This window comes from Anabrus simplex, chromosome 8 (assembly GCF_040414725.1).
Source record: "Anabrus simplex isolate iqAnaSimp1 chromosome 8, ASM4041472v1, whole genome shotgun sequence".
Lineage (NCBI taxonomy): Eukaryota > Metazoa > Arthropoda > Insecta > Orthoptera > Tettigoniidae > Anabrus > Anabrus simplex.
The window spans coordinates 158,198,410-158,220,034 of record NC_090272.1 but is presented as its reverse complement, the minus strand read 5'-3'; the positions used below and the strand labels follow the sequence as shown (position 1 = coordinate 158,220,034).

Below are 21,625 nucleotides of genomic sequence, written 5' to 3'. Positions count from 1 at the left end.
GAAGAATGAATGGAGTATAGCTGTCCGGAAGAAGATAAACAGACTTTCATACGGCCTGAAGTTATGCACACGTTAGTGAGGGACGGTTCATGAATGAGATTTTATTTGATGTGAATAAACACTGAAAGGCATAAGAGTCTATAATGATGTATGTGAGAAACTGTTGGAAATTTTTGGTTTTACTTTCGGTTCGTTTTCCACGCGATCTGATGCCGTATGCACCTGAACGTCGACCGTGGTAATCAGTACGTTTCATGATGATAACTTTTTGGTTCTTTACACTTACTCCATGCAAACTGTGAACAATAATATACAGTCAGATCGCTCGTTTTCCAGCACGACTTCAAAATGAATTTTTATTGCACATAATATAGCCTACTATACGCCGACACGGTAATAATATAGACTCTCTCATATGGTTTAGTTACACAGTGATTCTTACTTAGACATCATAATTTGTTTAGGAGGCAACAATAACATCAAAGAATCATGGAATTTACCACCGAAGTCAACGGTTCCAGAGCCATCACCGTCGATTTCCTCAGTCAACATGTCCAGTTCCTCGTCTGATACTTTCGCACCCAACTCCTTGAGGATCTCCCGTAGAACTCCGGTGGTGATGTGGCCGTTACCTGTAAAAGAAATCGCTTTTTACTTTATTAATTACTGCATATAGCATTCTAGTATTTATATAACACAGAGTGAACAATATGATTAACTGTTCTGGCTTGGATATTATTAATCCAGGGCTTACGGTGACTGCTTTAATGAGTTGATATGTTCAAAGTCCTTGGTAAAAAAAAATCTACTCTGCCTAAACATATTGAATTTCAGAGATCCAGGACTTATAAAGCTCACAAGGAAGGAAGGAAGACTGAAGAATTTATTAACAATAGCATGTTTTATTTGCTCCTCATTGTTATCATATCACAGTTTTACTTTTTCCTTTCTAAAATGTTATTTGTTCGGGGCGTCGACCCATGGGGATCTTTTGCTCCTACTGGCACCATACTGTATGAACCTGCATGTAATTGGAATGGCAGTAGTGTGGAATGTTGTGTGTAAGGAAACGAAGATTAAGGAGTCACAAATACTCAGTCCACAGGCCAGGGACATTAATCATTACAACTAAAAGAACGCTGACCCGACCGGGAATCGATCCCCGGGCTGTCGGGTGATAGGCGGACACGTTACCCCCTACACCGCGACACGATACACAGTTTTACTTTAGTAACTATTAGAATTACCAGAATTACCCAGAGTCTGAAGCTCCAGGACAGTGCCCTTGAAGCGGTGGAGGTGGGATCCCTCGCTGAGTCCGAGGGAAAAAGCCAACCCTGGGTAAACAGATTAAGAAAGAACTACATTATACAGGTTATAAATTCACACATTGTTATGCGAGGGATTATGTACGATATTGAAAATTCCACCCTAGAATTTCTCTATGGGGCAGCTTAAACAAACACAGTCTTTTCAGCTGCTTTTGGATTCCCAGAATTGTTGTACTACACGCACCGCAAAGGCATAAAAGAAAGGAAGGAAGGAAGGAATGCTGAAAGGACAATGTTCATTTCAATAATTTTAAATAAATTCTGACAGGGACTGATCAGTTCGTAGCAGTTCTACCGTGAATTCAGAAATATATCGTTATGTATTAGCAACAGAAAGCTGTTTATGCGGAAAACTGATACAAGAGTGAAGTGTAAAATAATTATATCAACCCATATTAGAATATTTCTACGAACTCTTATTTTTTCGCGTAAACTTTAGTACATTTTGATCACGTTCCTCCATAGCGAATATGTGTCCAAGTATCACTCATTAGTCATTTTATATGATGTTCATATCCACCGGTTGCTATTTCTTCTTCTTCTTCTTCTTCTTCTTCTTCTTCTTCTTAATCTGTTTACCCTCCAGGGTTGGTTTTTCCCTCGGACTCAGCGAGGGATCCCACCTCCACCGCCTCAAGGGCAGTGTCCTGGAGCGTGAGACATTGGGTCGCGGGATACAACTGGGGAGAATGACCAGTACCTCCCCAGGTGGCCTCACCTGCTATGCTGAACAGGGACCTTGGTGGGGGATGGGAAGATTGGAAAGGATAGGGAAGGAAGCGGCCGTGGCCTTAAGTTAGGTACCATCCAGGTGTTTTACCTGGAGGAGAATTGGGAAACCACGGAAAACCACTTCCAGGATGGCTGAGGTGGGAATCGAACCCACCTCTACTCAGTTAACCTCCCGACGCTGAGTGGACCCCGTTCCAGTCCTCGTACCACTTTTCAAATTTCGTAGCAGAGCCGGGAATCGTAACTGGGCCTCCGGGGGTGGCAGCTAATCACACTAACCACTACACCACAGAGGTCGACTTGCTATTTATTGATGGATGTAATATTTTATTCATCTGCCTCTAGAATTAATGCCGTTTCCACTGATGCCTTTTTTTTTTTGCTAGTGGCTTTACGTCGCTCTGACACAGATAGGTCTTATGGCGACGATGGGATAGGAAAGGCCTAGGAGTTGTAAGGAAGCGGTCGTGGCCTTAATTAAGGTACAGCCCCAGCATTTGTCTGGTGTGAAAATGGGAAACCACGGAAAACCACCTTCAGGGCTGCCGACAGTGGGATTCGAACCCACTACCTCCCGGATGCAAGCTCACAGCCCCGCGCCCCTAACCGCACGTCCAACTCGCCCGGTCCACTGATGTCTAGGTCATATTTATCGCTGTGATGTCCGGCTCCATGGCTAAATGGTTGGTGGGCTGGCCTTTGGTCACAGGGGTCCCGGGTTCGATTCCCAGCAAGGTTCGGAATTTTAACCATCATTGGTTAATTTCGCTGGCACGGGGTCTGGGTGTGTGTGTCGTCGTCGTCATCATTTCATCCTCATCATGACGCGCAGGTCGCCTACGGGTGTCAAGTCGAAAGACCTGCACCTGGCGAGACGAACTTGTCCTCGGACACTCCCGGCACTAAAAGCCATACGCCATTTCAATTTCATTGTGAAACTGAAACGTTTATAACTCATTATTGGAGACATTTCCGTTTCATCGCTGTGATGGTATGGATGGTGCTAATTTATTAGTTTCAGAGTATCGCTACAGCGTCCGAGTATTACGAAGCTAGTCGTGATGCAAGTTTTTATTTGGTTTTTTAGAAATTATTTTATTATTTAGCATTTATATGTTCATCGTATATATGCACACTGTGAAATCTCCACCTGTAAATATCATTCTAGCCGATGAGGTCACGCTGGCTATTGAAACCAGTGATAGTCACCAGTGGTGTTGGTCGATCAATATTTGTATTAAAGGCAAGGTTCGATGAATTCAAACTGCGGCTCAATTTGACACACCGGATCCAATCGCAGTTGATGGTATCCCCAACCGTAGATGTCTGATTTGAAGTACCTAGGTTTCCAATAACCAATTGATGTTGACCTATCACTAGACGTCCGTGCACACATCGGAGCTGCCTGTTTTAAGGGGTGATGTGTTTATTACAACCTTCATATAAAAGATATCACGCAACAAAAACATATATTTTTCCCAAAATATGGTAAAATGATGTTGTATGGGTTATGTTATTGCAAGTTTTCGAGATCAAATTTTGACGAACATCGTAAAACCAAAGTTAAGGACAGCATGAAAACTCAGTGATTCTGGTACTCCTTGTAGAATGTTCGTATGACAGACCTTCTTTGCCGTAAATTCGGAAGGCTTCTCGCAATTCCTGTTGCATAGCCTCAGTATTTTCCTCCTCATCCATCAGGAACCTGCTGGCGAGCAGACAAAATTCATCGATCTGAATCTGACCGCCAGCTGTAACAGTCACGGGAATTGATGTCATTATAAATTTGAGTGAATCGTTGTAGTGATAGGCTGAAATCAAGTTATCTCGTGTGCTGCTATTAAAACGGCAGGGGATCCATCACCTACAATTTTTATATGTTGAATATGAATAATTAAACTATCAGCTCCCCCAAGACAACTGCGGACGTCATGTCAAAAGTCATTAAAACGGCGTTATATCTTTGTAACATGTGGAAAATCGGTATATCCAATAGATAAGCTTGAAAAACCTGTTTCACACTATACAGAATGAAACCGAAAGATAGTCTGTATGCATTGATAACTAGTTAACAACGCACAAAAACTGTTCGTCTACCACTGGCTGTGCTCCGAAGTGGATTTAAATTAAGTTGAAAAGCTATCATACGCAATATTTTCACCTCTCCGTGGCAGAAATTCACGTCAGTGTCATTGTGCAACCTGTGCCTGAAAATTTCGGTGAATGGTCGCCTAGTTTGTACACCGTGCTATTTCGGACGATGCGCTCGGGCATACGCATTGCGAGACATGACACCAAGTGCCCCCTATCGGTCAACTCAGCACAGTTAAACGGAGTTGATCGCTGCAACACATCGCACGCAGTCAGTATGAGGACTCGTGTCATTGCACAATGAAGTGCGAAATGGAGCAACGCGTTAACATGAAGTTTTGCTTCCACCTAGGCAAAACGGCAACGGAAACCCACGCAATGTTAGTGCAAATTAACCACGCTCAAGCAGTGAGTAAAGAGTGCGTTTCCGAGTGGTTTAAAGTCTTTCGAGATGGAAAGGAAGGTGCTGAGGACGAGGAGCGTTCGGGTCGATCAAACAAAAGCACATCTACAGACAACATCGAACGAGTGCGACAGATGCGACTGTCCTTAGGAATGATAGCAGATGAAGTGGGTGTAGGCAAGGACAGTGTAAGGACCATTGTTCACAAACATTTGAAAAAGTGGAAGATTTGTGCCCGCTTTGTAGCGCACAACCTGACAGACGAGCAGGAGCAAATTCGGATGGAAACGTCGGGAGATTTCATTGGCGTTTGTGACCAAAATCCGGAAGTGTTGAAAACCATCATTACAGGAGACGAGTTGTGGTGTTACCAGTATGATCCGAAGACCAAGAGACAGTCAATGGCGTGCTGTTCAGCGTCTTCTGCGCCTCCCAAGAAGAGTCGGCGCACAATGTCCAAGATTAAGACAATGCTGATCGCCTTTTTCGACAGCAGTGGTGTCATTCATCACGAATTTGTACCTCAGTGTACACCTGTCAACGCTGAATTCTACGAGAGAGTTTTATAACGGCTACTGCAACGCATCAGACGGGTTCGGCCTGAACTGTACCGGAGTGGACAGTGGAAGCTCCTCCGCGACAATGCTCGTCTGCACAGCGCGATCCGCGTGACCCAGTTTCTCGCCGAACGCCAGGTGACTGTTCTTCCCCACCCTCCATATTATCCGGATTTGGCGCCAGCAGATTTTTTTGTTCCCCTGTATTAATTTAGCCCTGAAAGGCCACCGGTTCGACAGTGTAGCAGGTATCCAACAACACGTAACAAGGGTTCTCCGTGAGATTGCTGCCAGCTTCCAGGAGCTTTACAGTCGATGTCAAAAGTGTGTTGTAGCTAACGGAGATTGCTTTGAAGGCCAGTAAAAGAGTTTTGTGTGTAACTTACGTTGTCTTTATTTCATGAGACCGTTGACCGAACTTTTCAAACACAGGTTGTAATCTAAAGGAAACATTGGCTGACAGAGGTTTGCCATCTCAAAATGTCGAGGCCTTCAACCACAGAAGAGGAACAACTGTTGAACTGTCGCATTCATTTCATTGGTCTTTGTCATTTCGCAAGTAGTAAATGTCTATATGTAAGATACTTGTGCGCCACTAGCCCAAAAACAAATTTTCATTAAATTCTTATCTCGGAATCCATTCAGAATAGGGCATATGCCCATATGAAGTTTTTGCTTCAAATGATCGTTCCTGTCATATCCCTGAATACTAACCATTCCTCCTGGGACACTCCGTATATATCTGAAGCATTCTGTACATACAGTGTTGTGTTTGTGTTGTATGTTGGGTATTCAGCTCGAAGGCTGGTTTGACCCTCCACAACTCCGCCAACAGCTCTCATAAATAGCATAAGCGTCACGTACATACTCGCATGTATTATCAATGCACCACAAGAATTCGTAACGGGTCGATGGGTGGAGAAGTGATTCAAGAAGTGATCATGTGCAATAGTCCTACACATCGTCCTGAATAGAAAATATACCCTCATGCTCTTAGTGTACTGCGTTAACAAGGCTAAACTGCAGTTTGTTAATTCTCACTTCTAGATATCCTCGTAGAGTCATATTTATTTTGCCACTGTATAGTGATTCATTGTACATTGTTGTGTAGTATTCCAGAACACAGTATTTAGTAACTAGGAATTTATCATAGAGATCTAGGCAATGCAATTAAAATAATACAGCGTATCTAAGATGTGAAATGACTGAATGGAAAAACAGAATTACTACCGCCAATATTATACAGATGTGTGGTGAGGAGGCCAAAACGAAGTGTCTAAATATACCAACAATAAACCCAACAATGAGAGCTGCAAACTATTGCAATGTGCCTATAAAGAACAAAGCAGCGCATCAGAAAGGAGAATGTAAATCGTGAACAAGGCAAAAGAATAGAACATTATGCTAACCGTAACGTTGACATACACGATTTTGATCATCGAGTACGGAATTAAAGACGCAATTGACGACTTCTCTTTGAGGCAGTAGATTCGCTACAGTCAATATAGGAACACTGACCGGCCGCCACCAAGAGTTAGCTCTGAAAAATAGAAATGTTGACATTGCTTGTGCTTTGATTTTTTAATCATCGTTTCATTTCATTGCACCGTGTACCGTTAGGAGCCGATTAAGTAGCTGTTAGGCGGCTTTAAACAACAAACATCATCATCATCATCATCATCATCATCATCATCATGAGAATACTTTAGTCTAGGTAATACTAAATTTCATATCACACATATATAATATTGAGAAAGTTAATTCATGAATCACCCGTGGATATAGCAGAGAAAGAGCCAAATTTAAATGGTATTTTCATAAAAACGTACTCACCATCCACATCAACTTCCTCCATGATATCCTTTAGAATGCTGTCATCCACCGGATGTTCAAGTATGTTGAGGATCATCCCCACCATCTCTGTGCCAATGAATCCTTTCTTCTCGCGGTCAAAGCTATCGAAGGCTTTCATCAGAACTTAAATGATAGTTAGTTATATTTTGAAACACCCAGAAAAAATTCTCAAAAAATATATCCATTTTATTAATAATCTGCCATCACTCAAGAGTTATATTTTACACGGCTTTTATTATATAGTTTTCCGATGTAACTAATGTTAAAGAAGAAATTTTATATTTCTTGTTTCGACCCTCAACATTGCTCAAGCTACTGTACAATAATCAAATAATATTTAGCAAATTCCACAACCCAAGCATCCCTGAAACTGAATTCTGAGTTACGAGAAATTATGTTCAGTCCTTTTCTCGTGAGACTGTAAAAGAACAACCAAACGAACAAACAGACAGACAAAATTTGAAATAAACCTAGTTTCCAATTTTATTCAACTAAGCTGTGATGAAAATGAAATGTGAGACAAAAGAGTGAAGTGTACAGGCGACGTTATAATATAGGCTATATTGTATACAGGGTGTTGTCTGGTTCCATGGATAAATGGTTAGCGTGCTAGCCTTTGGTCCAGAGGGTCCTGGGTTCGATCACTGGCTGGGTGGGGGATTTTAATCTTCGTTAGTTAACTCTGATGGCTCGGGGTCTAGGTGTATGTGCCGTTTCCAACATTAGGTTTCATCACAGGAAAGGCCCCATCCTCACAGACGTGCAGGTCACCTACAAGGCGTCAACTATAAAGACCTGCACCAGACCTCTCCGGAGGCCACACGCCATTTTCTTCTTCGTTCGTTTCACCCTCTTTGGGGTACGTTGAATCAATTATTTCTCTGTGTGTTGTTCCTTTCTTAGCGCCCAGTATTTCTTCATTCTTATTTTCGTTTCTTCTCGTCTTCCCAGATAATAGGCTTGGCTTTTAATGTAGATTTATCTTGGGACCCTCTATTTTCGTCTTTAGTTATTACTTCAGCTCTTCGATCAAATAGTGATTTTTCTGTAAAACTGCATTAAACTAGGTCTTTTCTTTTTTTAAACTAGTGGGTTTTGTTTTGTGGTTACGAAAGAAGTCAAAGATTTGTTTGGTTAATCTATTAGAGTATTCTGAAAAGATAACCGCAAAAATGTATCCTTCTTTTTCGCATGGTACCTGAGAGTTTTTCAATTTTCTTGTAGAGTGTTTCATTCCTGATGTATATCACCTTATCATCCTGAAATTTTGCTCCTATGATCTTTCTTAAAATATTCCTCTCTTTTAGCTCGAGTTTCTCCATCTAACCTTTTAAATTCATATTTAGTGTTTCTGCTGCGTATAGTGCTTCTGGATAAATCACTGTCTTATAATGTTTAATTTTGGCCCCCCATGAAGGGGATTTCTTGTTGTATGTATCTTTTGTTGTTTGAAATGCCAGTTCAAGTTTACTTTTCCTTGATTCCATTGCTTTGAATTCCGCAGCATTCAAACTAATCCATACTCCGAGATATTTGAATTATTTTACTATTTTTACAAGCTATTATTATGCAAGGTGTTTCAAAAATAGCCGGCATAAATTCATGGTTTGATTACTCACATATAGAGAAGGAAAAACGCGTATATAAACATGGGGTCATAAATATGTCATTTCTTGGCCTCCACAATCACCTGATCTAATCCAGTTGGATTTCTTTGTATGGGGTGTTGCAAGGTCTTTCGTGTACGCGTATGCTGTGGAGGATGAAGCAACACTTCGTGGTAGAATTGTAAGGTACTTTCAAACAATACGCTCAACACCAGGAATATCTGAGCGTGTTTGTATTTCCATGCGACGACTAGTAAAAGCCTGCAGTATAGTAGGTGGTGGGCATTTTGAATACCTCTAGTAAGTTAATGACCGGAGTACATCAGTGCATGCAAGCTAGGCCACAACACCTGAGGTTCCAGCTCATGACAGAGTCTGATGTCTCGGAAAGTGCGCATTTAAAATACAGTTGTTTTTCCTTCTCTGTATGTGAAGAATTCTACACTGAAATTATGACGTACAATTTTGAAGCAACCCTTATATAAAACACTAAATTTTCTTTAAAAATATTTCGTCAGTGCTGTTTTCTTTTGAAATGATAATAATCACCAACTCATGTCAAGAATGTTATCAAAAGAATATTCGCACAAAAACGAAGGTTGACAATGATAAAGCAAACTGAAATAAAATGCAAATCTATCTTCATACATGCTTTGGAGACACATAGAGGAGAGGAAATTAAAGGTTTCTACCATTTATAACCTCATAGCTCTATGTCTGACCGCATTGACCCCGGTAAATAACCTGATACTCATTTCTCCTGTCAATTAGGTGAAGCTCGAAGCAGTTTTCACCAATACTTAAACCGGTAACTTCCAATATTAGTCCGTGCGGAGTGGCTGTCTTTTCTTTTCTTCTATCTGCCTTCTCGCGGAAAACGTGATCGTGGCGGAGGACATGGCTGCCAACCCCTCTAGTTAAAAACTAAGATGGGACAAGCCCCTCGGTTAGAGCCACGAAGCGGCCTTCGGTCTCTAGTTTCCACTATATAAACAACATCTGCACTGGTTAGGGTACGGTTTTGGCGACAGCAGCGCATTCAGTGTGTGTTAGTGGAGGAAAGTTGAATCACAAATCTTTTTTTAAAATATATACTTCAGTTTGACGAGGGGCGATTATAACTCATATTATAGGGCCCAGTGGTGGAAAGGTAAATTACAACTGTTTTCAGTACTGTACTTTTTCAAAATAATGATTGCTTCAGGCCGATAACAGCTAGTTAAGGTACGGTACGTTTAACTCTTTTCAGAATTTTCTTAAAACACAGATTTGTACCAGGCCGATAAGAACGGAATCCTGTATTCTGCATTGATTGTGCTTTTATTCTGCGCGTTGGTAATACAATCTGGTTATTGCGATTGACGACAATGGCGCCACATGCAACTTCACGTTAGCCAATTGGAATGCAAGTTCGTACTTCAGGAAAACACAATGGCGACTGTTGCTTTCTATTTGGTTATAAAAGTAAATGTACTTCTGGGGACTGAATGATGGGTTTCAGGACATCACAATGAACACACATCTCTTCTAAAAGCATTTCCTAGTAAGATTTCCGTAAATTTCTATTAATGTTACTAAGATTGGAAGTTGCCGCTTACGTTTTAGCCAATTTTACACTCCAGGAGTGGAAATCTCGTTTCTAAAATCACGTCCACCGAGTACGCTGGAGACGTATTTACCGGTTCAACTAGACAGTTCGCTTAAAAGTTACATTCAACAGTGTCTAAATTCGTGATAATTAAAAATCACTTCATATGAACAACATAGCAACTGTTACTGTTATTAATTCGAACCTCTTATGACTGTTTGCAGATGGCGTATCACGAGACGTTTAACACAGTGGAGTTTGACTGCGGGTCAGCAAGTGAACTTAATATGACTCTGGATTTAAACATTATCAATTGGAATCAAACTGCCGGCCTAATTCAAAGAAAGCCAGCTCATAAACAATGCAGTCCCCATTTCGAAAATGAACTGAGTAAAATACGGAATTATTATTTTTCAGTTAAAACAAATCTGAAAGATTTGTGATTATGAGCAGCCTTACAAACTTTGCTGAGAAAGAGAACTAAAGTGGGGAAATGTGTAGCTCGAACAGGAATAATCATTACAAGCCATCATTCCTTTATTTAAGAACCAGAGAAACAAGGAAATGCCATTTGGTCCTTGTTTCAATGACGGTGAAAGCCTGACATTCACCTCCCCGCCGTAGAGAGGGGGCAACGACTGCATATAAAAATAATATTTTATATGCAGACGGCTAACGAATGAAGGGACCGATTATCTCCCGGTATAAGGAGATCCCCTATACCAAGTGCCAACAGTCTCTTTGAGAGTGGATGAGCGGGTATGGGTAAGAGTAGTATAATATACGGGTTCGGCCGCCACCGCCACCTCCGGCTCTCGGGAGAGGCCTCCTCCTCAGCCAGTGGCCTCCCAGTGGCCACCTCCTCCTCCTCCTCAGCCAGTGGCCTCCCAGTGGCCTCCTCCACCTCAGCCAGAGGCCTCTTCCAGTGCTGCCAACTTAACCTAACTAGCGCGAGATAAACAAAGCCACGTGCTTTTTGACAGACAACAACGCACCGCTAACCTCAGTACTGCCATCTTGACGGGCCTAAACCTCAGTAGTACCAACTTAACCTCACAAGCGCGAGGTAAACAAAGCCACGTGCTTTTTGACAGCCACGTGCTTTTTGACAGATTTGTAAACAAAGCCACGTGCTTTTTGACAGCTGTCATCGACAACAACGCATCGCAAACCTCAGTACTACCATCTTGACGGGCCTAAACCCCAGTAGTGCCAACTTAACCTAACTAGCATGAGGTAAACAAAGCCACGTGTTTTTTGACAGCCACGTGCTTTTTGACAGATTTGTAAACAAAGCCACGTGCTTTTTGACAGACAACAACGCATCGCTAACCTCAGTACTGCCATCTTGACGGGAATAAACCTCGGTGGTACCAACTTAACCTAACTAGCTCGAGATAAACAAAGCCACGTGCTTTTTGACAGCCACGTGCTTTTTGACAGCTGTCATCCGCCATCTTTAAACTACAGAGCGCTGTGCTGCCCTCTTTCGTCACCTGTCATCGGCAGTGCTGCCATCTTGGCGGGCCTAAACCTTAGTGCTACCAACTTAACCTCACTAGCTCGAGATAAACAAATCCACGTGCTTTTTGACAGCTACGTGCTTTTTTGACAGCTGTCATCCGCCATCTTTAATCCATAGAGCACAGTGCTGCCCTCTTTGTGCTTTTTTGACAGCTGTCATCCGCCATCTTTAATCCATAGAGCACAGTGCTGCCCTCTTTAGCTACTTACCTTTGAAATGTGGTGGCGGATAATTTGAAAAATGCTTTTTGACAGCAGCCATCTTGCATCGCAAACCTCAGTGCTGCCCTCTTTAGCTAGATACCTGTGGTAGCAGACAATTCCACGTGACAGCAGCCATCTTTAATCAAGAGAGCACCGTGCTGCCCTCTATGTGGTGGCGGCAAATTGAAAAATTCCACGTGCTCTTGTTTGGAAACAAACTCACGTGCTTTTTTGACAGCTACCATCCACCATCTTTAATCAACAGAGCACAGTGCTGTACTCTTTAGCTAGATACCTTTGAAATGTGGTGGCGGCGATTTGAAAAATTCTATGTGCTCTTGTTGGGAAACAAAGCCACGTGCAGCTGTCATCCGCCATCTTTAATCAATAGAGCACCGTGCTGCTATCATGCGGGCAATTTCATCACCTATCACCCGCCATCTTTAATCTACAGAACACCGTGCTGCCCTCTTTATGGCTACTACCTTAAGCATGTAGTAGCGGGCAATTTGAAAAGTTCTGTTAGCTATCATCCGCCATCTTTAATCAAGAGAGCACCGTGCTGCCATCTTTAGCTAGATACCTTTGAAATGTGGTGGCGGCAAATTGAAAAATTCCACATGCTCTTGTTTGGAAACAAACTCACGTGCTTTTTGACAGCTACCATCCGCCATCTTTAATCAACAGAGCATAGTGCTGCCCTCTTTAGTTTGAAATGTGGTGGCGGCAAATTCCACATGGTCTTGTTTGGTAAACATAGCCACGTGCAGCTATCATCCGCCATCTTTGAGCACCGTGCTGCCCTCTTTATCGCAGTAGATGTAAATTCGTCACCTGTCATACGCAGTGCTGCTATCTTTAGCTAGATACCTTTGAAATGTGGTGGTGGATAATTTAAAAAGAAAAATTCTACAGCAGTCCTCTCTCGACGCTAATTGCATAAGATGGCGGCTATACATGACTCCTTAAGGGTGCTTACGCAAGATGGCTGCTATACACAGGTTCTTATGAGACGCCCTTGGGATGCTTGCGCAAGATGGTGGTTATACAAGGCTCCTTATGAGACACCCTAGTGATGCTTGCGCAAGATGGCGGTTGCTCTTATGAGGCGGCTTAAGGGTCCTTGCACAAGATGGCTAGAGACGCCCTAAGGATGCTTGCGCAAGATGGCGGCTATACACGTCTCCTTATGAGACGCCTTAAGGGCGTGGCGGTTGCTCTTATGAGGCGGCTTAAGGGTCCTTGCACAAGATGGCTGCTGCTCTTAGCTTAGAGGCTAACGTGTCGTGCTAGTTCGATTCATTAAATTTAGGGCTTAAATGCAAAATGTTAAATATCTCGAAAGCAGTGCACCGTAGAGCAAAACGGACAAAATTTTTCTGCCTAATACCTAGGTTCGCAGTATGAGGAACAAGAAAATCATAGTCTAATGATGGGATCAACGGTTCGGTTCCTACTTAGGCCCTTTGGCATTTGCTCTGTTTTAGCTTGTATTGAAGCGAGTCTTCGTAACATGATCAGGTTTAGCTATGGTAGAGAGTATAACGTGCCGTGCAGGTTCGATTCATTAAATTTGGAGACTTAAATGCAAAATGTTAAATATCTCGAAAACGATGCATCGTAGAGCAAAACGGACAAAATTTTTCCGCCTAATACGTAGGTTCGTAGTATCAGGAACAAGAAAAAACATAGTCTAATGATGAGATCAACGGTTCGATTCCTACTTAAGCCCTTTGCCATTCGCAGCTATCTATTTCTACAAGATGGTGGCTGCTCTTATGAGAAACAAGATGCCTTGAGACGTCCTAGGGATGCTTACGCAAGATGGCAGACACAAAATGGTGACTATACATAGCTCCTTATGAGACGGCCTAGGGGTGCTCGCACAAGATGGCGGCTACTCTTATGAAGAAAGCTAGCTTAGAGGCTACTGCGCAAGATAACAGCTGCTGTTATGCATGTGGTGGAGGGCAATTTGAAATTCTATGTGCTTAATCAACAGAGCACCCTGCTGCCCTCTTTAGCTGAAATGTGGTGGTGGATAATTTGAAAAATTCTTTTGACAGCTATCATCTTTAAAAACAATGGCGACTATACATAGGCTGTTAAGGCCTTATCATTCTCCTCCTCCTCCCCCTCCTCCTCCTCCTTCTCTACCTCCTCCTCCGCCTCTTATGTCAAGGCATAGCTTTATATCGAACAAGTTTAAACCTGCATCGCGAAGGCAAGCGTGTGCAGCGATAACATTATTGTGCATGTTTAGACTTTCGAAACATAAGAAGAGTAGAATCAAACGCTGTACTCGATACGACATGTGATCAGAACATTGATTGATGCGTTCAGAAAAACAAAATAAGTGATCAAGACTAGAATCGAACAATGTACTCAATACATCATGTGTTTAGAATATGTCAGGGGATACGCTTGTTCTAAGAAGATCAGATTGAAACATAACAAGACTAGAATAGAACACTGTAATCGATGTTGTTAACTTCAACATGTGATCAGAACATTGATTGATGTGTTCAGAACACAAAATAAGTGATCATGACTAGAATCGAACACTGTACTCGATACAACATGTGATCAGAACATTGATCGATGTGTTCAGAACACGAAATAAGTGATCAAGACTAGAATCGAACACTGTACTCAATACAACATGTGTTTAGAACATGTTAAGGGGTACCCTTGTTCTAAGAAGATCAGAATGAAACATAACAAGACTAGAATCGAACACTGTAATCGATGTTGTTAACCTCAACATATGATCAGAACATTGTTTGATGTGTTCAGAGCAAAAGTACAATTTTGATGATTTGCGCAGCTAACTCGCTCGGTAAACGATGTGGCCAAAGTATAACTTCAAATTATTTACCTTCAATCATTCGTCTTGTGTGTAAAAATCAGTCGAACAAGCTATCGCATAAACATAGCTGAAAAAAAATCGTGATAGGGTATGGAACCCAGGGGTTACATCTTGTCAGAAGAGCAAAAAGGATGAAAGGACTCTTCCTCCTCCTTACCGCACATTCCTTGGCTAAAGGGCTAATGGGCTAAAGGGCTAATGGGCTAAAGGGTTAATGGGCTAAAGGGCTAAAGGGCTAAAGGTGCAACAACCTCGTCGATCGCTATCAGCAAGAACGCTTGTACTTTGTAGAAAATTAATCTTTATTTGTAAATGGTTTCATGTTCAGAACAAGGAATGGAACCTAGGGGTTACGTCTTACGTAATAAAATCCCCGAGGTGCGATGAGTTACGTTTTTCGAACTAGTGTTTGGAACACTGAACTTTTCAAGATGATAGCAGAGAGTTTAGCAATGTTCTGTTGTTGGATTTTAAATTCCGCGCTACAACATGCATAAGGTGGCAGCCTTGAGGTTTACCGCCGTAAAGATGGCAAGAGTGAGGTTAACAATGTTCTGTTGTTGGATTTTAAATTCCGCGCTATAACATGCATAAGGTGGCAGCCTTGAGGTTTACCGCCGTAAAGATGGCAGCAGTGAGGTTAGCGACGCTCTATTGTCCATCAAAGTGAGGTTAGGGTTCGTCAAGAAGACAGCTGTCAAAAAAGCACATGGCTATGTTTACCAAACAAGAGCACGTGGCTGTGACGTCACGGTCACGTAGTATACCGCCTCAGCATGCAAAGTTTAATGTCTACAACTACGTAGTAAACATTCTGCTATGTTCACAAGATTTTTTACACATAACTATTCTTTATGCTTTAAGTTCATTCACATAGGCTATGCTAAGATAGCAGCACAAACACATGCGAACTTTGTACATTCTAATGGAATAAGTTTAGTACTATGTGCATCATGGATACATGATGTGTGCACGCATTTAAACTTGACTATACGTAATGCTGCTGCTTTGTTTACAAGATTTTTATACATTGCTATTCTTTATGCTTTAAGTTCGTGCACACACAAGCGATAGTCGTACGCTCTAGCAGGAGAAGTTTAGTACTACAGTCGATGCATACATTATCGATAGGTGATGTGTACACGCTTTAGAACATAGCTCATCTTTATGCTTTAAGTTCGTGCACATGGGTTTGGGATACACAAAAGCAATTGCTATATGCTCTAGCGGAAGAAGTCTAGTACGATAGTCGATGCATGTAAAATCGATAGGTTATGCTAAGATAGCAGCACACTTACATGATTTTAGCACAATCTAGTGGAAAAAGTTTAGTATGATAGTCGTTTCGTGCAAAATCATTAGGTAATGTGTAAACGCTTTGAAACAAGGCTATTCTTTGTACTTTAAGTTCATGCGTACAGGTTATGCTAAGATAGCAGCACAATCTAGCGCAAGAAGTTTAGTACGAGATATGCAAAATCGATAGGTGACGTGTACACGCTTTGAAGCATGGCTATTCTTCGTACTTTAAGTTCATGGGTATAAGTTATGCTAAGATACCAGCACAATCTAGCGGAAGAAGTTTAGTACGAGATTCGATGCATGCAAAATCGATAGGTGATGTGTACACACTTTGAAACATAGCTATTCTTTGTACTTTAAGTTCATGTGTATGAGTTATGCTAAGATAGCAGCACAACCTAGCGGAAGAAGTTTTGTACGAGAGTCGATACATGTAAAGTCGATAGGTAATGTGTACACGCTTTGAAACATGGCTATTCTTTGTACCTTAAAGTCATGCGTATAGGTTATGCTAAGATAGCTGCACAATCTAGCGGAAGAAGTTTAGTATGATATTCGATACATACATTATCGATAGGTAATGTGTACACGCTTTGAAACAAGGCTATTCTTTGTACTTTAAGTTCATGCGTATAGGTTATGCTAAGATAGCAGCACACTTACACGATTTTAGCACAATCTCGTGGAAGAAGTTTAGTACGAGAGTCGATGCTTGCAAAATCATTAGGTAATGTGTACACGCTTTGAAACAAGGCTATTCTTTGTACTTTAAGTTCATGCGTCTTAGTTATGCTAAGATAGCAGCACAATCTATCTGAAGAAGTTTTGCACGAGAGTCGATACATGCAAAATCGATAGTTGATGCGTACACGCTTTGAAACATGACTATTCATTGTACTTTAAGTTCATGGGTATAGGTTATGCTAAGATAGCAGCACAATCTAGCGGAAGAAATTTAGTACAAGATTCGATGAATGCAAAATCAATAAGTAATGTGTACACGCTTTGAAACATGGCTATTCTTTATACTTTAAGTTCATGTGTATAAGTTATGCTAAGATAGCAGCACAACCTAGCGGAAGAAGTTTAGTACGATATTTGTTGCATGCAAAGTCGATAGGTAATGTGTACACGCTTTGAAACATGGCTATTCTTTGTACCTTAAGGTCATGCGTATAAGTTACGCTAAGATAGCAGCACAATCTAGCGGAAGAAGTTTAGTACGAGAGTCGATGCTTGCAAAATCGATAGGTAATGTGTACACGTTTTGAGACATAGCTATTCTTTGTTCTTTAAGTTCATGCGTCTTAGTTATGCTGAGATAGCAGCACAATCTACCTGCAGAAGTTTAGTACGAGAGTCGATACATGCAAATTCGATAGTTGATGTGTACACGCTTTGAAACATGACTATTCATTGTACTTTAAGTTCATGGGTATAGGTTATGCTAAGATAGCAGCACAATCTAGCGGAAGAAATTTAGTACGATATTTGATGCATGCAAAATCAATAAGTAATGTGTACTCGCTTTGAAACATGGCTATTCTTTGTACTTTAAGTTCATGTGTATAAGTTACGCTAAGATAGCAGCACAACCTAGCGGAAGAAGTTTAGTACGATATTTGTTGCATGCAAAGTCGATAGGTAATGTGTACACGCTTTGAAACATGGCTATTCTTTGTACCTTAAGGTCACGCGTATAGGTTATGCTAAGATAGCAGCACAATCTAGCGGAAGAAGTTTAGTACAAGAGTCGATGTGTGCAAAATCGATAGGTGATGTGTACACGCTTTGAAACATGGCTATTCATTGTACTTTAATTTAATGGGTATAGGTTATGCTAAGATAGCAGCAAAATCTAGCGGGTGAAGTTTAGTTCGATGGTCGATGCATGTAAAATCGATAGGTCATGTGTACACGCTTTGAAACATAGCAATTCATACTGCTGCTCTGTTCCTAAGACTTTTAAGCATAGCTAACCCTAATACTGCTCTTAACGACGTCGAGCTAAGGATTGATTACGTGACCGTGACGTCACAGCCACGTGCTCTTGTTTGGTAAACATAGCCATGTGCTTTTTTGACAGCTGTCTTCTTGACGAACCCTAACCTCACTTTGATGGACAATAGAGCGTCGCTAACCTCACTGCTGCCATCTTTACGGCGGTAAACCTCAAGGCTGCCACCTTATGCATGTTATAGCGCGGAATTTAAAATCCAACAACAGAACATTGTTAACCTCACTCTTGCCATCTTTACGGCGGTAAACCTCAAGGCTGCCACCTTATGCATGTTGTAGCGCGGAATTTAAAATCCAACAACAGAACATTGCTAAACTCTCTGCTATCATCTTGAAAAGTTCAGTGTTCCAAACACTAGTTCGAAAAACGTAACTCATCGCACCTCGGGGATTTTATTACGTAAGACGTAACCCCTAGGTTCCATTCCTTGTTCTGAACATGAAACCATTTACAAATAAAGATTAATTTTCTACAAAGTACAAGCGTTCTTGCTGATAGCGATCGACGAGGTTGTTGCACCTTTAGCCCTTTAGCCCTTTAGCCCATTAACCCTTTAGCCCATTAGCCCTTTAGCCCATTAGCCCTTTAGCCAAGGAATGTGCGGTAAGGAGGAGGAAGAGTCCTTTCATCCTTTTTGCTCTTCTGACAAGATGTAACCCCTGGGTTCCATACCCTATCACGATTTTTTTTCAGCTATGTTTATGCGATAGCTTGTTCGACTGATTTTTACACACAAGACGAATGATTGAAGGTAAATAATTTGAAGTTATACTTTGGCCACATCGTTTACCGAGCGAGTTAGCTGCGCAAATCATCAAAATTGTACTTTTGCTCTGAACACATCAAACAATGTTCTGATCATATGTTGAGGTTAACAACATCGATTACAGTGTTCGATTCTAGTCTTGTTATGTTTCATTCTGATCTTCTTAGAACAAGGGTACCCCTTAACATGTTCTAAACACATGTTGTATTGAGTACAGTGTTCGATTCTAGTCTTGATCACTTATTTCGTGTTCTGAACACATCGATCAATGTTCTGATCACATGTTGTATCGAGTACAGTGTTCGATTCTAGTCATGATCACTTATTTTGTGTTCTGAACACATCAATCAATGTTCTGATCACATGTTGAAGTTAACAACATCGATTACAGTGTTCTATTCTAGTCTTGTTATGTTTCAATCTGATCTTCTTAGAACAAGCGTATCCCCTGACATATTCTAAACACATGATGTATTGAGTACATTGTTCGATTCTAGTCTTGATCACTTATTTTGTTTTTCTGAACGCATCAATCAATGTTCTGATCACATGTCGTATCGAGTACAGCGTTTGATTCTACTCTTCTTATGTTTCGAAAGTCTAAACATGCACAATAATGTTATCGCTGCACACGCTTGCCTTCGCGATGCAGGTTTAAACTTGTTCGATATAAAGCTATGCCTTGACATAAGAGGCGGAGGAGGAGGTAGAGAAGGAGGAGGAGGAGGGGGAGGAGGAGGAGAATGATAAGGCCTTAACAGCCTATGTATAGTCGCCATTGTTTTTAAAGATGATAGCTGTCAAAAGAATTTTTCAAATTATCCACCACCACATTTCAGCTAAAGAGGGCAGCAGGGTGCTCTGTTGATTAAGCACATAGAATTTCAAATTGCCCTCCACCACATGCATAACAGCAGCTGTTATCTTGCGCAGTAGCCTCTAAGCTAGCTTTCTTCATAAGAGTAGCCGCCATCTTGTGCGAGCACCCCTAGGCCGTCTCATAAGGAGCTATGTATAGTCACCATTTTGTGTCTGCCATCTTGCGTAAGCATCCCTAGGACGTCTCAAGGCATCTTGTTTCTCATAAGAGCAGCCACCATCTTGTAGAAATAGATAGCTGCGAATGGCAAAGGGCTTAAGTAGGAATCGAACCGTTGATCTCATCATTAGACTATGTTTTTTCTTGTTCCTGATACTACGAACCTACGTATTAGGCGGAAAAATTTTGTCCGTTTTGCTCTACGATGCATCGTTTTCGAGATATTTAACATTTTGCATTTAAGTCTCCAAATTTAATGAATCGAACCTGCACGGCACGTTATACTCTCTACCATAGCTAAACCTGATCATGTTACGAAGACTCGCTTCAATACAAGCTAAAACAGAGCAAATGCCAAAGGGCCTAAGTAGGAACCGAACCGTTGATCCCATCATTAGACTATGATTTTCTTGTTCCTCATACTGCGAACCTAGGTATTAGGCAGAAAAATTTTGTCCGTTTTGCTCTACGGTGCACTGCTTTCGAGATATTTAACATTTTGCATTTAAGCCCTAAATTTAATGAATCGAACTAGCACGACACGTTAGCCTCTAAGCTAAGAGCAGCAGCCATCTTGTGCAAGGACCCTTAAGCCGCCTCATAAGAGCAACCGCCACGCCCTTAAGGCGTCTCATAAGGAGACGTGTATAGCCGCCATCTTGCGCAAGCATCCTTAGGGCGTCTCTAGCCATCTTGTGCAAGGACCCTTAAGCCGCCTCATAAGAGCAACCGCCATCTTGCGCAAGCATCACTAGGGTGTCTCATAAGGAGCCTTGTATAACCACCATCTTGCGCAAGCATCCCAAGGGCGTCTCATAAGAACCTGTGTATAGCAGCCATCTTGCGTAAGCACCCTTAAGGAGTCATGTATAGCCGCCATCTTATGCAATTAGCGTCGAGAGAGGACTGCTGTAGAATTTTTCTTTTTAAATTATCCACCACCACATTTCAAAGGTATCTAGCTAAAGATAGCAGCACTGCGTATGACAGGTGACGAATTTACATCTACTGCGATAAAGAGGGCAGCACGGTGCTCAAAGATGGCGGATGATAGCTGCACGTGGCTATGTTTACCAAACAAGACCATGTGGAATTTGCCGCCACCACATTTCAAACTAAAGAGGGCAGCACTATGCTCTGTTGATTAAAGATGGCGGATGGTAGCTGTCAAAAAGCACGTGAGTTTGTTTCCAAACAAGAGCATGTGGAATTTTTCAATTTGCCGCCACCACATTTCAAAGGTATCTAGCTAAAGATGGCAGCACGGTGCTCTCTTGATTAAAGATGGCGGATGATAGCTAACAGAACTTTTCAAATTGCCCGCTACTACATGCTTAAGGTAGTAGCCATAAAGAGGGCAGCACGGTGTTCTGTAGATTAAAGATGGCGGGTGATAGGTGATGAAATTGCCCGCATGATAGCAGCACGGTGCTCTATTGATTAAAGATGGCGGATGACAGCTGCACGTGGCTTTGTTTCCCAACAAGAGCACATAGAATTTTTCAAATCGCCGCCACCACATTTCAAAGGTATCTAGCTAAAGAGTACAGCACTGTGCTCTGTTGATTAAAGATGGTGGATGGTAGCTGTCAAAAAAGCACGTGAGTTTGTTTCCAAACAAGAGCACGTGGAATTTTTCAATTTGCCGCCACCACATAGAGGGCAGCACGGTGCTCTCTTGATTAAAGATGGCTGCTGTCACGTGGAATTGTCTGCTACCACAGGTATCTAGCTAAAG

At 41.7% G+C, this 21,625-nt stretch overlaps 1 protein-coding gene across 1 annotated transcript; it reads right to left on the bottom strand.

Annotated features, from left to right (window-relative positions):
* Nucleotides 1-317: 317 nt before the first annotated feature.
* Nucleotides 318-8,290, bottom strand: LOC137501913 (troponin C, isoallergen Bla g 6.0101-like). Its single transcript, XM_068229080.1, has 5 exons — nt 8,167-8,290; nt 7,575-7,616; nt 6,948-7,091; nt 3,689-3,814; nt 318-632 (listed from the first exon to the last, which is right to left on the bottom strand). The coding sequence occupies exons 1-5, from the start codon at nt 8,288-8,290 to the stop codon at nt 439-441; spliced, it is 630 nt and encodes a 209-aa protein (XP_068085181.1). The 3' UTR covers nt 318-438.
* Nucleotides 8,291-21,625: the final 13,335 nt, after the last annotated feature.

Excerpts from the sequence above, each read along its gene's own strand:
- LOC137501913 (XM_068229080.1), bottom strand. The coding sequence starts at position 8,290 with ATGGAGAAACTCGAGCTAAAAGAGAGGAATATTTTAAGAAAGATCATA. Across the intron at positions 7,617-8,166 it reads GAAAATTGAAAAACTCTCAG|CCAGTGATCGAACCCAGGAC; the intron begins GTACCATGCGAA and ends TCCCCCACCCAG. Across the intron at positions 7,092-7,574 it reads TCTGGACCAAAGGCTAGCAC|TTCTGATGAAAGCCTTCGAT; the intron begins GCTAACCATTTA and ends CTATCATTTAAG.